This window comes from Channa argus, chromosome 12, assembly GCF_033026475.1.
Source record: "Channa argus isolate prfri chromosome 12, Channa argus male v1.0, whole genome shotgun sequence".
Taxonomy (NCBI): domain Eukaryota; kingdom Metazoa; phylum Chordata; class Actinopteri; order Anabantiformes; family Channidae; genus Channa; species Channa argus.
The window spans coordinates 15,331,918-15,353,350 of record NC_090208.1 but is presented as its reverse complement, the minus strand read 5'-3'; the positions used below and the strand labels follow the sequence as shown (position 1 = coordinate 15,353,350).

The following is a 21,433-nucleotide window of genomic DNA, read 5'->3' as shown; positions in this document are numbered from 1 at the left end:
GCAGAATTTTAGTAATGACTTTTTCTTTTTGTTGTTCTTTCGGCTATGCCGTGAGCTTAGGGTCTCCACAGCGGACATTGTCCGCAAGTTGATTTGGCACAGTTTTTTACGCAGGATGCCCTTCCTGACAAACTCCCCAATTTCTACCGGGCTTGGACTGGTACTGCACAGCTGGGGAGGGGAATGGGCTGTTAGGGGTTAAGTGTCTTGCCCAGAGACACTTCGACATATAGCTTGGACCGGGGATCGAACCACTGACCTTGTGGTTCGTGGAGGACTGCTTTACCATTAAGATTAAAACTTTTAGTAATGACTGTAAATTTAATAAAAAGAAAAAACTGAAATATCACAGTGGCCTAAGTATTTCAGACCCTTTGCTCAGTACTTTGTTGAAGCACCTTTGGGAGCAATTACAGCCTTGATTCTTTTTTGGTATAAATCAACAAGCTTTGCACACCTGGATCGAGGGATTTTCTACCATTTTTCTTTGCAAATCCTCTAAAGCTCAGTCAGGATGGATGGGGACCATTTTCAGGTCTCTCCAGAGATGTTCAATGTGGTTTAAGTCAGGGCTCTAGCTGGTCCACACTAGGAAATTCCCAGAGTTGTCCCTAAGCCACTTCTGTTTTGTCTTTGCTGTGTGCTTAGGATTGTTGTCTGGCCCAGTCAGAGCTCCCGAGTGCTGCGGACTAGGTTTTCATTGAGGATATCTCTGTACTTTATTCCATCAAGTAGAAATCAAAAAGTTCAATCTTGGTTTTATCAGACCAGAAAATCGTGTTCTTCACAGCGTGAAAATCCTTCAGGTGCTTCTTTGCAAACTCCAAGCGGGAGTCATGCGTTTGGACTGAGGAGAGGCTTCTGTCTAGACACTGCTATAAAGCCCAGATTGGTAGAGGGCTACAGTGATTGTTGTCATTCTGGAACTTCGTACCATCTACACACAGGATCTCTAGAGCTCAGCCAGTGTGGTTTTGGTTCTTCATCACCTCTCTCACAAAGACCCTTCTCCTCAATTAATATGTTTGGCTGGACAACCAGCTTTTGGAAGAGTCTGGTCGTGCCAAACTTCTTTCATTTGAGAATAGCGAGGCCATTGTGCCCTTGAGAACCTGCAGTGCAGCAGAATATTTTATTGCCTTCCCCAGATCTGTGCCTTGCAATATTCCCGTCTCTGAGCTCTGTAGGCAGTTACTTCGACCCCATGGCTTTGTTCTGATTCATTATCCATTGTGAGGCCTTCTATAGAGAGGTGTGTGCCTTTCCAAATCATGTCCCATCATTTTAAATGACTACAGGTAAACTTTAGTCAAGGTGCAGAAAAATCTCAGCAACGATCAAGAGAAATAGGGGTCACCTGAGCTGAATTTCAAGTGTTGTTGCAAAGGGTCTGAATACTTACTCCAATGTGATTCAGTTTTTCCTTTTTCATTCATTTGGGGTGGGGTGGTAACATTAATGAGCAATCACAGCACTAAAAAGTTCAGTATACTATAGCATGCTCAAAAATGGGATCCCAGACCAAAGCAGCTGAGTATGCAGCTGATACACAGTATACAGTAGATCACATAAAGCTGGAAACTGGGACAAGGTATACTCAAACAACCTGGCTTTAGTGGTTGCATTACATTACATTAAGTCACTTAGCAGACACTTTTATCCAAAGTGACTTACAACTGAGGTACAAGGCAAGCAAAAATCAAACGTCATGGAGAAAACATGTTTACATTTCATGAGATGCAAGTGCAAGAGAGACCATAAAGGAAGTAAAAAAAACAGAAAGGTGGAGAAGAGTTCTGTTTTCAGCAGTTTTTTTCAATATTGAGAGTGAGTTTGCTGAGCCTGTAAGTGGTTGTATTTGTTTGGACCTCTCCATGGAAACATCTTGTGTTGCTCTAAAACAAGGATTCAAATAGCCTAATAATTTGCATGGGATGGCCCCGACACTCACAGACACAACGGGAAACCCTGACTCTAACCAAAAACATGCAAGAGTGCGAATGTTCAGCGGTCGTTTGAGTTATAGTGAGAATGTGCAGCACAGGTGTTGTAGTTTTTGCTTACTTGCATAACACTTAGTCTGCTCCTACCTTGTTGCAAGTACTTTTTGTCGTACAAAGTGTTACCTATGTTTTTTCATTCACATTTTTGCTAGTAAAATTAATAGTAATGTTTTCTTTACTGAAGCAGTAAGAGGATGTGGTGAATAAGTAATATTATTTATTCCCTCTAAATCACTAATACCTGTTAAAAAACATTCTATACATTGTTGTTATTTTAAATAAGGAAGTGAAGAAAGTACTTAACTCTTTCCCAGAATTGAGGTCAACTCACTGCTTCGGTTATATAGATGGAAAATGGTAAATGGCTCGTTATATAACACTTTTATCCAAAGCACTTTACTATGTGTCTTCTCATTCTCCCATTCACAAACACAGACACATTCACACACAGATGGCGCTGGCTGCCATGCAAGGTACAACTTAGGGTTCAGTGTCTTGCCCAAGGACACTTTGACATGTAGACAGGAGGGACCGTGAAATCAAACCACTGACCCTGTGGTCCGTGGATGACTGCCCTACCATACCTGTTCACTTTAAACCCACTGGCTGCCTATACTGTACATGTACACAAACAACCGAGGTACTCGACAGAGGCTCATCCACCTGAAAGGCAGGACCCCAAAATGCAGTGAGAAGCGAAACGGCTCTACACAGGAGGATGTACCAACAATCAGCAGTACAACTTCATCTGAAAGACAAAGGAAGCTCTAAGAATGACACACAAGCAAAACACAATGGACGGAGAAGACAAATCGGAGCAAGGCCAGGGGGGGCTCACCTAACAATTCCCTTCAAGGGGGACTGGGTGTCAAGAGTCGTGATCATCACATCCCCCTAAGATTCCTCTCTACTCACGTCCCCCATTGTCCACATAATGAACCTATTCAGGCCGGGGGAGAAACCTAGGATCAGCCTGGAGAATAAATCGGGTCCCCTGGCCAGCTTTTCCTCAAAGAAGCTACTTGGGTTTGAAGCCAAAGATTTAAAACTAAGAACAAACAAGTCCAGTTGACATAACTCAACTTCCAGATAATCAAATCTGGATGTCTGGGAACCTTAACTATTACTATTATAATAATTAGATATTATATTGCTATATTTGCAAAGTATAATATATAGTTTCCAGGAAAACAGCATTCATGTCTCCGCAGCAAAAGTAATAAGAAAATTACTCTAAATCAAGACGTTATATTTAAGAAAATCACTGAGAATAAATCAGTGTACAATCCTTTAAGGTCCATTTATTTCGCGGGCTGAGCGTCTTCAAACTAGACAACGCTGACGTGTGAATTGACCAATCAGGTTCTGCCATGTTGGGACAGTTTGGCCAATGAGAGCGCTCCGCCTGGAAGAAAACTTGGATGGGGCGGACTCGGGAAGTGGGTATTGAGTGAGTATTCCCCTGCTCGGCATTTGGCGATGAGTAAACGCAAAGTTTCTGTGGAAGATACGTGTTTTTTTTTTTTTTTTTTAAACATTTATTTATTATATTAGTCGCGGTTCAAGTATCTACCTCAACAACAACAAAAAAAATAAATAAATAAACAAAAACATCCGGCGCCCTGGAGTTGTCACCAACACATGTGTGGGAGATGAAGTGATTCCCCGCTGAATTTCTCCAAAACCAAAAACAACCGATTCCAGCGTCCGCGCAGCGGCAACAGGGGCCAAATTAAAGCTCCATCCCTCATTCCCCACCTCCTCCTGGTGTCAAAACCATTTTGCATAGTGACTTCCGGCCCGCTCGGCTTTCCTTCCCTACTGGTCTGCATCAGCCGGCATGCAGCTGGTATGACAGCGGGATACAGTATCGCACTGAGCCACGTAGAGCTGACTTAAAAAAAACTTCATTTAGAAAGTAGGCCGATCTCGTGTGCGGCTGATACGGGTCGAAGAAGGATTAGTAGAAACGGGGGATGAAGCATTGAACATATATTTGTTTTGACGCAATGGGATTTGCCACTTTGGTATGAAGAGGCGGACCTATGAGACACTGCGAGTTCAATATGTTGAGGCTGTCCCCGCTGTTTGTATACTGTACGTGGAGGTACACAGATTATTTTCTTCTAGATCACAGGCCTGCGTAAGAATTCAACACAGCATTTGACAATTGTAGCTCGTACATACACCCACGCTAGAAACGCTGCAACCATTTTTGTTCCAGTTTTGGTTTTGGACAGGGGATCCCTTCAAATAGACTGCATGTGCTGTCCGATCTCTACTATTCGGTCGTTTTTTTAAATTTTCTTTTTTTTTGTCAGCTAGTATAGACATTTAAATGCATAAAATTAGACATGGGGGGGCTCTCTTGCAGCAGCGAGCCCTCTCAAACAGCATGTAAACCCGTTAGAGGCTATTTGAGATTTTTGGTATTGGGTCTTCTTTCAAACTAGTTTCGCTGGCCCACGATGGTTGCTTTCTTTGTCGGCATTTTTCACGCTCCTGTGAGGTTTTGTGACAGCAATGACTGCCTCTGTTTTAGCTCTTAGCCGGTAGCTTTACAAACAATTCTACTGCAGGATTGTTTTTTTTTAAGTTGGTGCATTTTTTTTCCCGGTGTTTCTTTTTTTTCTCTCTCTCTTCTCGTGACACCACGATTTCTGTGACATCTCCTCGAAAGACTGATTATTTTGTGCTGTTTGGGAGGGCTGGCTATTGCTGTGTTGTCCAGTCGGAACCTGATATATTGTTTCTGGATCGCTCCTGCGCTTTCAATCTCAATCCGGGATTTCTCGATTTTTCACCTCCTTTCCACCATGAGTTACATCCACAAGCTGGCGAATGTATTGCTCCGTGGACTCGTCATCTATGCGGTACTGGGCTTGGAGTGCACTTACTCGAATGATCTACCCAGTCACTCGGATGCTGCGAGTGTGGCCACCACAGGTAAGCACAGTCCATGTCGGATAACGTTACAAGTGTCTCCTATTTATTTACGCATGTAACGTGTTATTCTCCTCTCCCCCTTCTTCCCGTCGTCCCCCGTGGCTTTCACGGAGAAAGCCGAGGAATGCCCTGCGCAGGGGGCTTAATGGATTTTTTTTTTAATGTGCGGGAAATCATCTCCCTCTATTGCTGAGGAATGCATGACATGACAGGAATGCAGGAGACATCCTCACTGGGGATGAGAGTGTTTTGTATTTGCCTTTTTTTTTTTGCCTTATAAAAACCTTTTATAGTTCACCTGCATGGATTGCGCACACGCAACACAGGAAGAAACATGACAGTTATGTTGTGATGCTACAGTAGGATGACACATCGCCAGTGCTTTAATGTTTACATTAGTGTTTTGAGTCAGGGTCATTGCTCGGAATACTGCTATTGACATAATCGAATGAGAGGAAGATTTCTATCTGTATTCATCTGTCTTTCAGTGGCTGCCATGGCTGGATGATGATTCAACTGGTTTTAGTTCATGGCAGGTGCAAGTTTGTTAGAGGGCCCCCTGCATGAAGAGGCAGTTGTGTAAAAATAATCTTGTTACAAGTGTTTGGGGTTTAAACAACTGAACAAACATGTGAGGCATAAAAGAACAGTTAATCTCAAGTAACATAGTGTGGACACTACAGTATGTATGTAAACACAGTGTCCTGTGTGCCCAGAGTGTGGGCATCCACATACTCTATGTGACCAGAAGAGCCGTTGAAAACCTTTTGTTCACATCTTTTGACACTTTCTGACCTGTTACTGCATATCCAATGGACTGACTCTGGGGTTAGTAAACTAAGATTTGTCTTGTAGCAGAGGTTTCTATTGTTATCTCATTTAAAAAGTTTACTACTTCCTTTAATCGTCTTTGATGCTCAAGACAACCTCACACCCTGTCACTAACACACCGTATTTGAAAGTGGCCATGGAATAAAGTCAAATAATATGTGGAAGGGATGTAACCACAGAGGGCATTTATATAAGTATTTTCAAAACGGCATACCTGTACTGTAGGTTAATCATCCGATAGCATCACACATCATAGGATAGCAGCGGATCTCCATGACAACTGAGCAAACTTCCATCTGCTGCTGGAGGCCACGAAATGTGGCTTAGAGCTCCACAAATCGTGCCGTTCTAAGACATTTCTTTGGACTTACCATGTTCAGTAATGAAGCTTTGAGCTCCAACCGCATCTTGGATTTTACTGTTGTGTTTTAGGGAAACATTTTCCTGAAACAGATATCCTTCACTATCTTCCCGTCACACACCATAACAGGCAGATCATCAGGACGAGTCAAATAATGTGTCATTAAAATCTTTGTATTCACTTGTAGCACAATCTCAAGTTAAATTTAATAAAGGTAAACTTTTAATTATTTTTATTCTTACGCATTTTGGGCTGTTTTTATCTGTGTTGCACTGGCACACTTGGGTTCTGCACTGAACACACACACACACACACACACACACACACACACACACACACACACACACACACACACACACACACACACACACACAAGGCCTTGTAAATGATAACCTGCAGTTTCATTTGTATATGTGTCCAACACATACACCTCTACTTGAGAAAGTAATAAACCTCATCCCAGGCAGCTGTTAAACATTCACGACTGTCTGTTTACAAGTGTTAAGCCGCTCCTGAAAATAAACCAGGCAAATACTGTATATTGATTAATAAGGCACAAGCTAACTTGCCCTTTTCCACAATAACAACACGACAGTGTAAAATGGGCCAGTGGGAGATGTCAGCCCTCTCTCCCCCGCGAACAATGAAGTGCTGGCTGCAGCCACAGTTGTGACTTAGTATGGTATCAGTAAACATGACCGCAGCATTACCTATTTCCCATCCGGCTCCTTGGAAAGGTCAGATGCCTTTTCACTGGGCTTGGCGTCAGGGGAAGAAGACAAAAGTCTTTGGGTGTGTGTGTGTGTGTTTGTGTGTGTGTACAAGAACTACAGCATATGCAGTCTTTCCTGTATAGGTTAACAAATTCCTAAGCAAATCTTAAAATGTGTTAGCACTACTTAAACTGTTTTTATGAAATCTACTTAGAAACAGATTTACCCTTTTAGATATTTAAAGCAGTATCTGTAACAGGAAATGGTTATAGGGGCTAAGGTTAGCTAGCTTTAAGTAAATGTTGCTGTATACCCTATTATAAATTGCTGACTTTATGACTCCTCTGATTGTGCCAATATTAAGGTAGCTTAGTATTTTAGCTACATGTTAATTAAGTAATAATTTAGCATGTAGCCACAGTGGCAGCTGCTCAGCAAGAGATTAATAGTGTGGCTCCAAGGATGTGATTCATTACTCATGTGACTGATAACACTTGCTCTAGGATGTTTGCCCATTCAGAAATCAGGTTACATTGTTGAGCTCTGCTTGGCTGTGGAATTGACCATTTGCAGGTCTATTTGCATACATACACACATTCTCCGGCTGGTGCCTGTGATTGTCACATGCATTGAGTGAAATTTTGTTGGAGTTTCAAGTTGGAGTGGAGGCTGTAATCATCCAAGCAATTTAGGTTTACAGTAGAATGCTGTGAGTAGCTACGGAGGTTATACAGGGGGCCTTTAATATTTGGTGGGCCAGGCAGCTCCCTTGTGTTTTAGGATCTTCAAAGACAAAGTCACGAGAGGTTAGAACGTACTTTTACTAATACATTGTAATTTAGAGATAAAGCAGAGCACGGTGACTGTGCAGTTTTTTAAAATAATAATAATTGAAATGATTTTAAAACGTCCTCACCACATCTGAAAAGTCTAGACATTTGTAAGATTGAGAATTTTAATGAGGTCTAGAACATGTAAGTGATTTCAACATAGAAAATGACCATTAAAATGGCTGATTTGTGTGCTCTGGGATATTCCTGTGTCTCTTAAGAAAGCCAAATCCGAATCCGGTGCTAAACTAGTAAATGCATTCAATTTGAATCGATGGTCAAAGTCATAGAGGTTACTGTTGCTTCACAGTTTTTTTTAGGTAATTTAGGTAATATGATATCCCTTAGTTCTTTCTCCATACCGGTAAACACATTCCTGACTGTGGGCCTTTTCAGCTGTACAGTATATAGAGTACCTGATTTATTTTGAACCTACTTGCATCCTTTGCAGTATGCTCTGAGCTGCGCATTGTTTTAAAATATGAGCTGAATTCTGAGTGGGTGTAAACATTAGGACTCGTAAATCATCTTTTGACACCTGTAGCAAACACAGGGAATAGACATGCAATAAAAGGTAAAGGGAATAAATTGTTTATAGAATGGGGTTGGTCGAGTGGCAGCGTAAACACGGTCTTCTTCTCTTTTAATTTTTCGAGGCAAATTACACAAACCTAAATGTAGTAAACATGATCTCTGTCACTAATATTTGGTTCAAAGCTGGTCCAGGTTTGGAGAGACTTCACTGAACATTTCTTTGTTTGTTTAGGGAAATCAGTGGTGACATGGGCCATATCGGAGCGGAGTGACTGCATTATTAAAGCGATTTGTTTGGAAAGGAGGTTCAACATTTGCCTGTCCTGCCAGTGCTTGCTTAAATACTGCAGGGAGTACAAGTATTTGCATTTTGTGATACATCTGTCGCTGTTAGCTTGCCCCTGTTCTATCAAACTAGCACACGCAAGTGGTTGAGGAAAACCAGGCTTTTACTTACTGTGGTGTTGGAATGAGTTTTGGGTTCACTCTGTGTGTTAATGGTGACAGAGTGTCACTGTGAAGCTGGAGCGAGAGATAATATCCTGGTTCTGTGGAGCACAGGTCAACAGGCAAAGCAGTTTCCTTTTTCCTACTGGGGTAAAGTGTTTGAGGGGTTCTTAATCGGATTAAACTAATTCTTAAAATCATGACATTGTGCTGCAGAGGTCAAACCTTTGCAGCAAAACTTGGAGACTTCTAAAACATCTGCTTTAATAAACCTACAGAGAATTATCATGTGACTCTACAAAGCCCTACAGCTGCAAGGAGAAGTTTGAGACGTTCTGTGGTTATATATATATTAATAATAAGAAACTTTGCTAACTTTGCTTTGTTTTTGCTACATTAAAATAGATTTTTTCTTGCAGCTAAAAAACACCTTCACATGATGTCACCTGTAATAGACAAGCAGGTTTACCACTGCGACTACAACTTCTGTAGCATAAGAAACCCAGTGATATCATCTTAACTAGAAACTATTTCACATGACATCATCTAGAAGTGTTTCCATTTTCTAGCTGTATCAGGCAGCCATTGTAGGCAAAAAACAAAAAAACAAAAAACCCACCTGTACTACCCAACAGCAGATAAATAAAGTGAGAAGCTGGTTGACACAGTGGAGCATTCAACAGCTAAAGAGCCAAAATATTTCCTATGGAAGTTGGTGGAGATAAAAACTGAACTTAAAATGTGTCCAATGTTTACAACTTCTCTCATTAGGAGGCACACGTCTATTTTATTATTGCTCTAAAACTGCTGGATTGGTGATTGGCCACATCATAACTTTATGTGGTGTTATGTTGTCTTTGTATTTGAGGGCTGGGGAACCCATGCTCCCCGAAGGCTGCAGGCCTGCTTCTGATTTACTGAGCACACCTGATCCAAATAGTCAGCTGTGGGTGGTGCAGGGATAGTTGGGAAAACAAGCAAGGAGTGTAGGTTCCCAACCCTTGTTGTATTATGTTGGCTTGTTTATCTTCTACACCCAAGAGACCAAAAACTAAACTTGTACCACTTTAAAGCACAATCCACTATCTATCTGTCAAGTGAGATCGTGGTTCAACTATAACATCATTAATAACCTCAAATGAAATGCCAATTGTTGCATAGCTTTACTGACGCCGCTCAGCTGCCCGCTTAGCATGTCCGAAAGTGGGCAGCTGCTACCCATCTCAGTTAGGGGCTTTAGGGGTTGTGATCCTACTTAATGAGGCCCGTCATCAAACAAACCGACCCCTCCTGTGTATTTATAAAGCCACTGTTGAAGTTTTCCATGTGCACTTTCTGTCATGCTCCCTGTTGTAATTGTGGTTGACCCAATACTGAGATCTGGCAGTGTGGCGCCAAGCCAGGCTGACTTTCGGCTGGGCTCTCCAGGGACATAATGGTTCCTCATTTAATGATTTACTCTGGTGACTGTAGGCACAATAAACAGTCGAACAGACCCTGGATATGAAGTCAACAAGTACCAAGACAATAAGTGTCCTGATTCATTGGCGTGTAGGCATTGTTAAATTTGTAGTTTGTGTCTTTTATTTATTCATATATATATGTTACGCCTTATTGATTTTGTTATTTAAAGACACAGGATGTAACTTAGTTGAAGATTTTTTTTACTAGGAATATGCTTCAAATGTATCTTCTTGTGGAGAGATGCTGTCAAAGCCCCCAGGCTCTTTGAAGAGCACTGGTGGCAGTGCAGAGATATTTGCTTTCTAAGTTTTTTCTAACCAGTCTGAAACGGTCATTATTTCTGCTTGATTAATAAGCAGTTTTGCCATTTTTTTGTTAAATTTTTTTATCAAAGCTACCTGAAGGGCCGTACAGGATGTAGCAGAAGGTATCGGAGCAGGGAGATGGATTGCTGGGTGGAGTAGACCGGATTGACTTGTCATGCAAGTGTCAGCTTAACTTGCATTATGTAGCTTTAAATTTGAAGAACGTCTTACTATTGATCCTCAATCTCTATATCACTGAAGTAAATGCTTGTTTTCAGCACACGAGCAGACAACACTGGCAATCAGTGGGCTGACTCACTCGGGCAAAAAAGCACCTCAGAAGAGATGTAGGTCACTGTACTTAGCTGTACAGTGTTTCCTGCTGTGAGTGACCTACAGTAGCAGAACTGTCTGTCCTCGTCGAGCCTAGAGGGGGCTATTGTTGTCCCGCTCTGCCACACTTCACCACAGGTGTTAAACCCTCAGCTGGCAATGCATGAGCCATTTGTTGGGTGAACCCTTTATGACAGATACACACAGGAAATACTACATGTAAACAGACAGTAAATACAAAGTGTAAATATGCAAACACTTGTAGAAGTCACACGCTGTCTCATCTGGCTCAGAGAAATTATTTTTCCATTATTGTTTGACATTTTATTGACTACACAGTAGCTTAAGTAAATATATCAATGCTAATAGAGTTTCTTAAAAAGCAAAACAAAACTAAGAAATCCACAGTTTCACCTCTACACATTGCAGGAGAAAAAGGTGATAGGGGTCACAGCCTCACCCTGTAATGGGTTTAAGAGCCTACTGATAATGATCACCCTCACACAGGAAGATGCCCAGTGCTTGGCCTTCACAGAACTATAAAAAGGTCACCATGGCTTCCTCATTTGACCAACTACATGTATTCACATGCATTTATTTTGTTAGTGCTTTTAATGAAGTCTTAAATTTTATATATTGTGCTTCTAAGACATTTAACCTACACACTTTAGTTCTTTCTTTTTGTTTTTCAATGTGAGAAACCCTGAGCAGACCAATCACCTTTCAGATTTTAATGATTGGGTATTTCTAAAGAAGAGAAGTGGACAGCTTTTACATTTCAGCTGTTTTATTAGGGGCTCATTCTCCTTTTTGATTTAGCCAAATGGATCTATGTAAATATATTTCTATTTGGGTGAAATTTAAAGTTAGAAATTAGAAACGAGCAGCAGTCCCCTCTGATTTCAGGGACTTTCCCTTGGCAGAAAGCTCGTGATGAGATGGCCTGGGCAAGAGTTTGCAAAGAGCGGTGTGGATTTCTTTGGTATGCTGTCCCTTCTCAAGTCTGTCTCCACCAATGTTCAAGTTCTGACCTGTGCTCATAACAAATTAATTTACAAGTAGAGACCAATACCCGTGAGACTCAGGTGCAAATGTAATCAATGAACAAAAGCAGCACTGAGACAACACTTGTCACACGTGTCTTTCAGTTTCTCCTTTTGACGGTTGTGAGAGCAGAGAGATAATTATCCCAAAGTTGCTTTTATTATAGTCACCAACCTTCTTGTATTAACACTGGCCCAAATAACTGCTTGGAATGTGTAAGGGGTCACTCTTGGTGACAAACTAAGAGTTCACATCTAACTAGATTTTTAAATAATTTTTGCTATTGCTAAGTTGCTATTATTAATATTTTGTTAACAAACACTAGGCTAAATAAGTGCTTGCAATGTCAAAGGGGACACATTTAGGGGGAAACAGAGGTAAACGATACTAGAAGAATCCAAGTGACTTAGAAGTTATATTGGTACATTTGCAGAAATAAATGAAACAACCAAATTATTATTATTTTTTTAATTAAATGGGGCGGCTATAGCTCAGTTGGTAAAGGCAGTTGCTTATGGACCACAGGGTGAGTGGTTTGATCCCCATCCCTGGCTATATGTCGAAGTGTCCCTGGGCAAGACACTGAACCCCTAACATTCCCCTCCCCAGCTGTGCAGTGCTGGTCCAAGCCCGGTAGAAATTGGCAAGGGTTGCGTCAGGAAGGGCATCCGGCGTAAAAACTGTGCCGAATCAACATGCGGACAATGATCTGCTGTGGCAACCCTGAACGGGATAAGCCAAAAGGAGAGTAGTAGTGATGTCAGTGTTTTTTTACTTTTGCCTCAGCACGGACAAAATTATTATGATTATGATCATTCACTGATCGAACATACATTTTTAAATACTCACGAAAGCTAAAAATCAGTTGTGACACTCTCCCTGTTGTAACCATGTAACCAACCTATTTTTCCGTTTCTTGTGTGCAAGGTGACAGTGAGTTGGCCTCCACTCCTCCTTAGTGCTGCTAACAGTAGCCTGTTCAGACCAACAGGTGGCTTGTCCGTGGCCATATGGCTCGTCCTTCATCTGCTCCAAAGTAAACCAGTTTGTATTACACATCAAAGGGCATGCTTACAACAGGATGACTTTACTTGCTTCTCACTGTCTCTCCGGTACCAAACTGTTCTGCTCTGTCTTTGCATGATGTGTTTGTGCTCTGTTTCACATCAGTCTGTAGCTTATGTGCACTTGTTAACCTTTAGAAGGACCTTATTGCCAAAAAGGAATGTATCGTGTCCCTGTTTGTCTTCATTATGGCAAGTGCACCACATGAAGGAACTTAGCTGTTTCCTTTTTTTTTTTTTTTTAAATGAACAGGTGTTTTTATTTGCTATTGTCTGAAGTGTGTCATCTATGCTAATCTTCCATACTGGAATCCATATTTAGGAGCACCAAGTACAAAAACATCATAATCCTGTCAACCAGGAAGGTAGGGGACATACACAGGAAGCTGGCAGAGAGTCAGACCTGCTGTCGGCTGTCAGTTACACATAAATGTCCCACCAAGACATTTGCAAGCTTAAAGCATAACATTTATCTTTTAGTACTACTTTTCAAAATGAAACTAAAATGTGTCCTTGTGAGCTTGTTATTTATTAAACAAAGCTTGAAGGCCAATCAGAAGTCTGAGATGTGCACTTCGACTGTCCTGATATTTAAAATAGATCTGGGTTTTTTTATGCTAAAGTAGTTTTTTCATAATTGGGTCCCATCAGCTCCTCCATCCCACTATTCATAAAGGCCCTAAGATTTACAAAAATATTTACAAAATAATGTGAGGATATTTTTAATGCCTGCCCTTAACTTACCTAACTTATAGTTAATGACTCTGTTTTCTGCAGCCAAATATGGAAATGGGCTGAAGCTCATTTTGGATTTCTCCACAAAATGTCAGTCTGAAAGAGTTGTTGTTGTTGTTGTTGTAGCTTGTTGATGATGAAAATCCTCAACCAGTGACTGGTTTAGTAGTTTGGTTTACATCTGTTAAAGTAATAGAAAATGTCAAATTAAAGAAGAAAACACGAGCTTTCTGTGTTGTTACTGCTCAAAATCATGAATGGCAGTAACACCCTCTTGCTGCCCCACCATTTTAGTTGAACCTGCACCTCCAGGTTTGAAGATATTCCCGTGTCTATGTGATTATGGGTATTATTTTCTTTAATACACATCTAGTTTCTATTCTTTGCTAATTTATTTCTCTTTGTTCAGACAGTCAGACAACATTGAGTATCATACCAAATAAAGATGTAGAGATGTCAAGTTTTTACCCTCCTCTTAACTTTCCTGTGGTCATTTCACAGATGAGGGACACATCTGGTCCAATATCTATCTATTGTGCACCACTTTATACATTAGACTAAAATGATTTATATTGCCTTGTAAGCATCTCTTTAAAAATAGTCAGAAATAGTCAGAACATCATATCCTGCTATTACATATTATGGGCCCAGTGCACATTGACTTCTCATCATGCTTTTCATTGTTCATTGCCTTGCTTGTGATCTCTTTCTTGGTTCGGCTCGCTCTATAGACCAAGAATCCATTAATCTTATATCCAGAAGAGCATGTCAGATGTCGAGCCAGCTAATTAAATGAGTGCTTGGCCTCTCCATGTCTTTTCATCCTCCAGCTTTTCTTCCCGGGGCTGACTGCATACATCACACATCTCGTGTTCAGGGCTGTTATTGAAACATTCCAAGGACGCCCAAGCACAAGGAGCATCTCCTTTTCTGGAAGTTTTTAGATCAGACTTTGTGGGCCTTCACACATTTTGCCCAAGCTGCCCTCCTCCTTTTTTTGGTAAACCCGTGGCCTGAGCCAAGGATTACTGTGGTCCATGAAGGTGGTTTAGAATGGTAAGGTATATTCTTGTTTCAGTGGGATGCCCGAGTCCATGGACTTTCCTGTTCATGTATCAAATCAAAGATAGAGGAGTGGAAGTTTCTTTTTAGCATTAGAACAATTTTAGGTTCTACTTTTGCAGCAGTGCAAATTTAAAGTAGCCCCGTGAGATTTCATTTATGATGTTTCTTAAAAACAAAACATGTGCCCACTCATAAAACTTTTCCCCAGTGTGTTACAAATGGTCAGAAACTCTGCAGGGTTATCTTTAAAGGGGCCATATTATGCTTTTCATATTTATAGCTGTAGTGTAGTAATGATGGCAATCTATATAAATAAATAATAAAGTCCATATGTTGAAGAAATCACATAAAAACATATCTAATGTCTCTGTCAACTGTCTAACACGGCTTTCTGCAGACTTTTCAATGGCTTCCATAAAATTTCTGCGCAACCACCCAAAATGCTCCTGTCAGTCGTGCCAATGTTCAAAAGTCAATCAGAAACTAATGTCCATTTTCTGTCCTCACACCCATTCGCTCTCATATTACATCAAGGGCTCACTGCTCTGCTCGGCCCACCGGCAGCCTTTCTGCGAGCCGGCCAGTCAGAACAGAGTGAACTCGGAGTGAGGGAGGGCAGTAATGACATAGGAGCTAAAACAAACTCTTTAATACAGAGCTAAAGAGGAATAAAAGGTTCATTACCCTCTTTAGTCCTAGGGGGAAAAAAGAGCAAAAAAGAAGAATTTTATGGATAATTTGATGCCCTAAACACAGTCCAACCTTTAAATACTGCAGAGGCAGGCAGCTGATCTGCCTCCACAGCCACCTATTGTTCTTGCATAATCTATTGTTCTTATAGGTGTTACATTCAGCAGGTTAAGATAATCCACTACAGGGTGGATCACATTTCGCTGTGATGTTGTTGGGCTGGAAATATGACTGTCTCTGTGTAGGTGGCTGCTGAAAGTATGAATCATGCTTAGAGATGCAAGCGTTTGGGGAAGAAAGGTTAGACTCCCATCTGGGCATGAGGTAATTTTGCAATGGTGTGTGGCACTGTGCTGTTGTTTGCTCGTAAATAATTTTTCAGTAACACATCTTTTGCCTTGCCCTGGGGGAAACCTGGGGAGCTGAAAAGCTCACCTGTCAGCAGAGCAGTCGCCAATAACAAAAATCTTAAAACCTGGCATATAAACAATGATTTTATTTTGCGAGGGCATCAAGCCAGAGAAATCGCTTATTTGGTTTTAAGGGGGAGACAACTGCTGTGATGCATCAGGTCCTGTCCTCCTGCTGGCCAGCTTCACTAAAGACACCTTGGGGTTTTTTGTCATCTTTGCCATTCTCTTGCCATAAGGAGCCAAAGTGAAATAAGTCAGATTTAAATGTACACTTGTGAGGCATTGGTTTGTCTTCACTTACAGTGACAAATGATAGAAGGAGACAGGAAATTCGTGCAACAACATTCTCTCAGGAACTGTAACTGTTCTGTTACCAAGGCCCCCATTAAAACTGATTTTAAAAACTGAGTTCTTTTGTTTACCTGACAATACGTCTTGGTCTTTACAGCAACTTTTGTCTGAAATGCCATTATGCTGTAATAAATGAACAGCTTGTGCAAACGGAGTAAATAAACAAACACTTCATCCTAAACTCTCTGTCTCTCTTTCTCTCTCCGAACCTCTGATCTAGCTGGTGGCATTTGTAGGTGGCTAATGATATTTGTGTCTTATTAATGGCTGCTGATGAGCTGAAATGGTAGACTCTCCAGTAGCTTTATTTACTTGCCTTTAATACTGAGCTGTCAGCTTGACTTATGACACTGCCATATGGGCACTGGTTACAGGGAACACGTCTGGTACACTCTGACACTTTTACACAATTTGGAGCATCTGATCTGTGGGTTGAATGCTGTGGGATTAGGAGCTTTATTTGCAAGGCTGGTAAAGGATCAGGTGTGTGAAGTACAGGTTGTCTACTCGTTCCTGTCTGCTTTGGGTATCAAAATGCAGGAATGCATAGGAATATCCTCACACATGTCATCCATATGATGAATTCTTATACACCCGTGAAGGTTCACATACTGTGGTAAAATAATGTAAGGTGTACTAAGGGTAAGCTTTGCTGCTCTTTGGCTGGAGAGCTAAGTGACATTTAGACAGAAACTGTTCGAGCAAATAAAAAGGTTTGCTCAAAGGAGGTTTGTGTAGCAAATAAAAAGAGCGGAGGAAACGTGTTCAGATCTGAGTGCCTGCAGTCCTGAAGTGTCAATGAACATGACAATGGGGAACCATTGCATAGCTGGTGTGCTAAGATGCAAGGACAAGTTCAACTTCTGCCAGGAATTTTCACATCTTATGATGGTCCAGTAGCACTTTTTTCATGGTCTTAACATCTCTTTGACATTTTCTGTTTCATAATAATGGAAAAAGAGTTATAAAAGAAATGTCTAAGAATAAAGATCCGGCTTTATGTATTTATGTGTCCTTAGATTTCCCCGCAAGCCAACCGCTGTTAATGTTGACAACCTTCTTAGTGTACCTACCCTGAGGAGACTGCTGTACTTTAGGGATTTCAAAAATGCCCTGTGGAGATACAAACAACAGTTGTTTATATAAAGAGCTAAAATCTGTGTGCCTTTTTTGATGTAAAACAAACACTGGAAGCATTTTATTCCCCCTATAGAACAATTTCCATCAGGACACACTAATGAGTTTACCACGTGTCATTGTTAGCCTGTACCTGTAGATGACAGACACAGTTTTCTATCTTCAGCATTTTTCCAACTTGGTGAGGCATCAAGCCTGAAGCCATTACTCCTTCAACGGCCTGTTCCTAACGTAATAGTTCACTTTATGTGGGCAGTGGATTGCGATTTTGGACTCTGTTGAAACATCAAATATGTAGCATCCCACAACAATAATCTAGAATAGACACTATTGTGATAAAAAAAACAACAAACTGAACTTTGCTGGAAAAGACGCTGAATTTTGTCCACATCTGCGGCTCCATCTTACTCTTTTTCACTTCCTCTCTTATAGTAGAATCACAGAAAGTAAACCCACTTGTTTCTTTTTTTGTCAACAATGAAAACATCGCCATCTTGTTTGAATAACCTTTTGTTAGAGTTGTCACTGAACTGAACACACCCGACCAGAGGCTCTATAATGTCAAGTTTGAGCAGAGAAATCTCAGGTTTTGGATGTGTGTGAAGGTTTGGTTGTTTTTAATTGTGTGTTTATAGAAGATAAATAAAATTTTCAGTGGAGTAAGTGTACAGTTATACACAAGAAACAGTGTTTGCATGGGATGAAAGGTGGAACAACAGAATTTCAGATACAGGTCAGATGTAGATTTATGTATTTTAATTACAAAGGCACATATTCAAAACTTTTTGTTTTTGTGTTTTTTGCTCCATATGTTCTCTAAATATAAAAAAAAAATAATATAATAAATATCGACTATGTGCACACATTACTAAAACTTACATTTACAAATAAAATTTTCAGTGGAGTAAGTGTACAGTTATACACAAGAAACAGTGTTTGCATGGGATGAAAGGTGGAACAACAGAATCCACGTGATGATTCCTTGCTTTTTTTAAGGCAAACCCTTGCACAGTGTGACCTAATTAGGCTGTCTGAGGAACTGTGACGTGGACAATGTCTCAATGGGGGAAATATAAAGAGGTGCAGATTGTTTTCAAATGTTGCATATTATATTCCCTCATCCGCTTCCTCATTACTTAATCCTGGTCTGCTTGTTGTACCTGTCGCCACCTGCACTGCCATTCAGCCCCACTCATCTGAGGGGGTGTGCTGTGTAAAAGCAAGGTGCCATTGTGTCTGTACACGAGAAAGAAAGAATGTGTGCCTGTGTGAGAACAGGGAATAGCTTAACACACAGAGACATCTCAAGCAGTATGTATGTAAGAACAGGCAACTTCAGCCTTCTTGGCTCCCTGGAGATGCATGTCAAACCCATCATATCCTGCTGTCTTAATTCCACGCCGCCTCTGCCCGCACCAACCTGGTCCCCACCCAAGGCTCAGATGCTCTTACACTAAATCTGGTCTTCATCCAAGATTGCGTTTGAAGTGAGATGGGGGGAGGGAAGACAAGCCTCAGCCTCCTCCATGCAGGTAGAAAGCTCATTCCTTGGACAACAAAGGGCTGACAAGATTCACTAAATCTTCAGTCACTGTTTTCAAAAGTCTAACATATTCATTTATTATTATCTCCTTTGTGGCATCAGGTCTGCAGTTAATAGCAGCTGCTGTGTGTGAGAGAAAATAAAAGTTGTTATATTTGTTTGTTAAATATTCAGATTTTTACTAATAGTAAATATTTTAAAAAAATAGTTTAAGGGCATCAATTTTCCAGTTGTTTTCAAGTATTTTATTAGACATTTTGTTGTGTAGTTGCATGTGTGATGCTTTAGTTATTGAATATTCAATGCAGCAGCACGGTGAATAAATGAACACACCACCCAATGCATGATGCAATTCACTGACGTGTTTTTGACAGCTCTTGAAAAACAGTTGAGCTCTGTCAGGCTTTGGTTACACAGACAATACTTTTTTTCATCTTTTCATCAGTTTGTTCGGTTAGAAAATAGAGAATATTACCAATCTTATACTATCTAACTTTAAAAAGTAGAATTTTACTGCCATTGTCACTTTTGTCACATCAAACCATTGTAGGAAATAAAGAGAAAACAAGTATGTGACACTTAGTGAAGCTGTCATTTTCACATAGAGTTTCAATGTCATTAACAGGCCACACATCCATTATGCAGTGGGTGTTAGTGAGTGAAGTCATACAAACATGATGGCTGAATGTCTCAAGGGATCGGATTGAAGGAAGTCCCCAAAAAGTCACTGTAAACACATCAGACATCACACACATTTTCCCGTCTCCTTCTCCTGTCACCTACTAAGCAGCTTTAAAAATAAAAACAGAACCTTCATAGCGACATGCATATAATGTACAAAAAACATTTTGAAGTGCTGGGATTCACTTAAAAGGAAGCAGCTGACAGCTAAATGCGTTTGTTATCAGAATCTTTTGAAGCAGACCTGCTGCCCTCTGTCACAGCTTGCACGCGTTTGTGAGTTATAGCAAAGTGAATTACTACAAAACTGCTTTCCTGCTTGTGTTTTCCAGCTGCGAGTGTGTACTTAACATCTGTTCTTGTGTTTCAGGAGGGGAGACCTCTGCCATTGTTGAGCTTTTACATCCTGACAACTGGGAGCCGGTTAGGCTAAAAATAACCCAGTGCTTTCCAATTTTGTCATCTACTGGGACAGCTTCGTTTGGATGTTTTGAATTTGTGTGCGTCCCCCTGGAACGCTCAGGGTCACCCAGGGCCACTTCCTGTCACATGCTTCCTCATTGTAGTGCTCACAGCGGCCCCTAAACATACTCAAACTTACTCAGATCTGGGTCACCTGGGAAGGAGAGGCTTGTGCTGTCATGTTTCTGAATCCCACACCAGGTGGGAGAGCCTAAATGCTGTCAGAGAATGACGGGGCTATTTTGTTTGTTTGTTTTATCTCTGAATTATTTTTTCCCGTGTGAGCTCCGGATGATGAGATGGGTTGTGAAGGGTTCCGCACACATGTAGAATAAAATTAGGACACTAGTGTGAAAAAAGACAACTAGAAAAAAAAAGATCCCCTTCATGGAAAGTTGTTTGTGAAAAGAAGGCTGGTATTAATTCAGATGTCCCTGCAAAACGGAGACTTTAAGTTAAACAGCAGCGCCTCACAGAATGTGCAGCCGCGTGTGTGTTTGTATGTAAAACACAAGTAAATTATTTGAGTTTTGCTCCTGTTTAAATAACCAGACAGCCAAATAGATATGCATGCTATGCAAACAGCAGGCAATATAAACTGCCCTGGCAAGCTAAGCAAATGCATTATGTAACTTGTTCTCAGATGCTTTTTGACAGGACACAGATGGACACTGCTAAATGAGGCTTATCTGCAAGAACTTCAGTATGTTGATCATGCTTCCTGTTCTTAGGCAGCGGCAGAGTTTTTTTTTTTTTTCTTGGTGGGACGTGACAGGTATTCAATGGTGTGGATGAAGGAAATTAAATGAATACATTTGACATTGAAAAATATTTCAAATATTATATGCAAGTATCACACAGCATACTATAACAACTGCACATTTTATAAAAGTAAAATTAATAATTTTAATAACCAGAGCAATGATAGGACTGAAAGGTGATCAACAGCTGTTAGTGGCATTGTATTAAAGCATGTTACATGTTTAGGTCAGACTTCCGCATTTAGATGTGATACGTTTGTCTCAGCAAGAACTGCTGAACCACGTCAGAAAGAGGGAGAGAGAGGACTCAAAGACTTACTTAGGCCAAGCTAAAATTAATGTGCACCGTGATTAAATACACTGCAATAATTTATGTTGCCTATCATATTATTAGAACTGTTTGATTCGAATAATCGATGTTTGCAAATTTTGAGACCCCTGTGGTGTGACATTCATAACAGGGTACTGCTTCAATGGCTGATACTACTGCTGGGGGTTGTGGGCTTTGGCTGAGAGGACACTTTTCTGTCACGTTGCTAATACAGTGGCAAACTATACAATTATTTTATTGAAGTAAAAATGCACATCAGGGTGAACTTGAGTCGAATCCAGTGGAAGTTGCAGTATTTGTGCTGCTTGCTTGATCTGGTTGCTGTGTCACTGGACGAGGGGAATCAGGGAAACGAGAGATACTGTTACGCTGTGGCTATTGTTATTCTT

General features: G+C 40.7%; 1 protein-coding gene across 2 annotated transcripts in view; it reads left to right on the top strand.

Annotated features, from left to right (window-relative positions):
• Positions 1-3,619: 3,619 nt before the first annotated feature.
• Positions 3,620-21,433, top strand: part of stim2b (stromal interaction molecule 2b) — a 39,840-nt gene continuing 22,026 nt past the window's right edge. The window contains exon 1 of one of the 2 annotated variants that reach the window (XM_067524155.1): positions 3,620-4,949. In XM_067524155.1, the coding sequence (XP_067380256.1) occupies positions 4,820-4,949 (130 nt within the window). In that variant the 5' untranslated portion in view covers positions 3,620-4,819. The remainder of the gene's footprint in view (positions 4,950-21,433) is intronic. The other variant, XM_067524156.1, reaches the window with a different exon arrangement.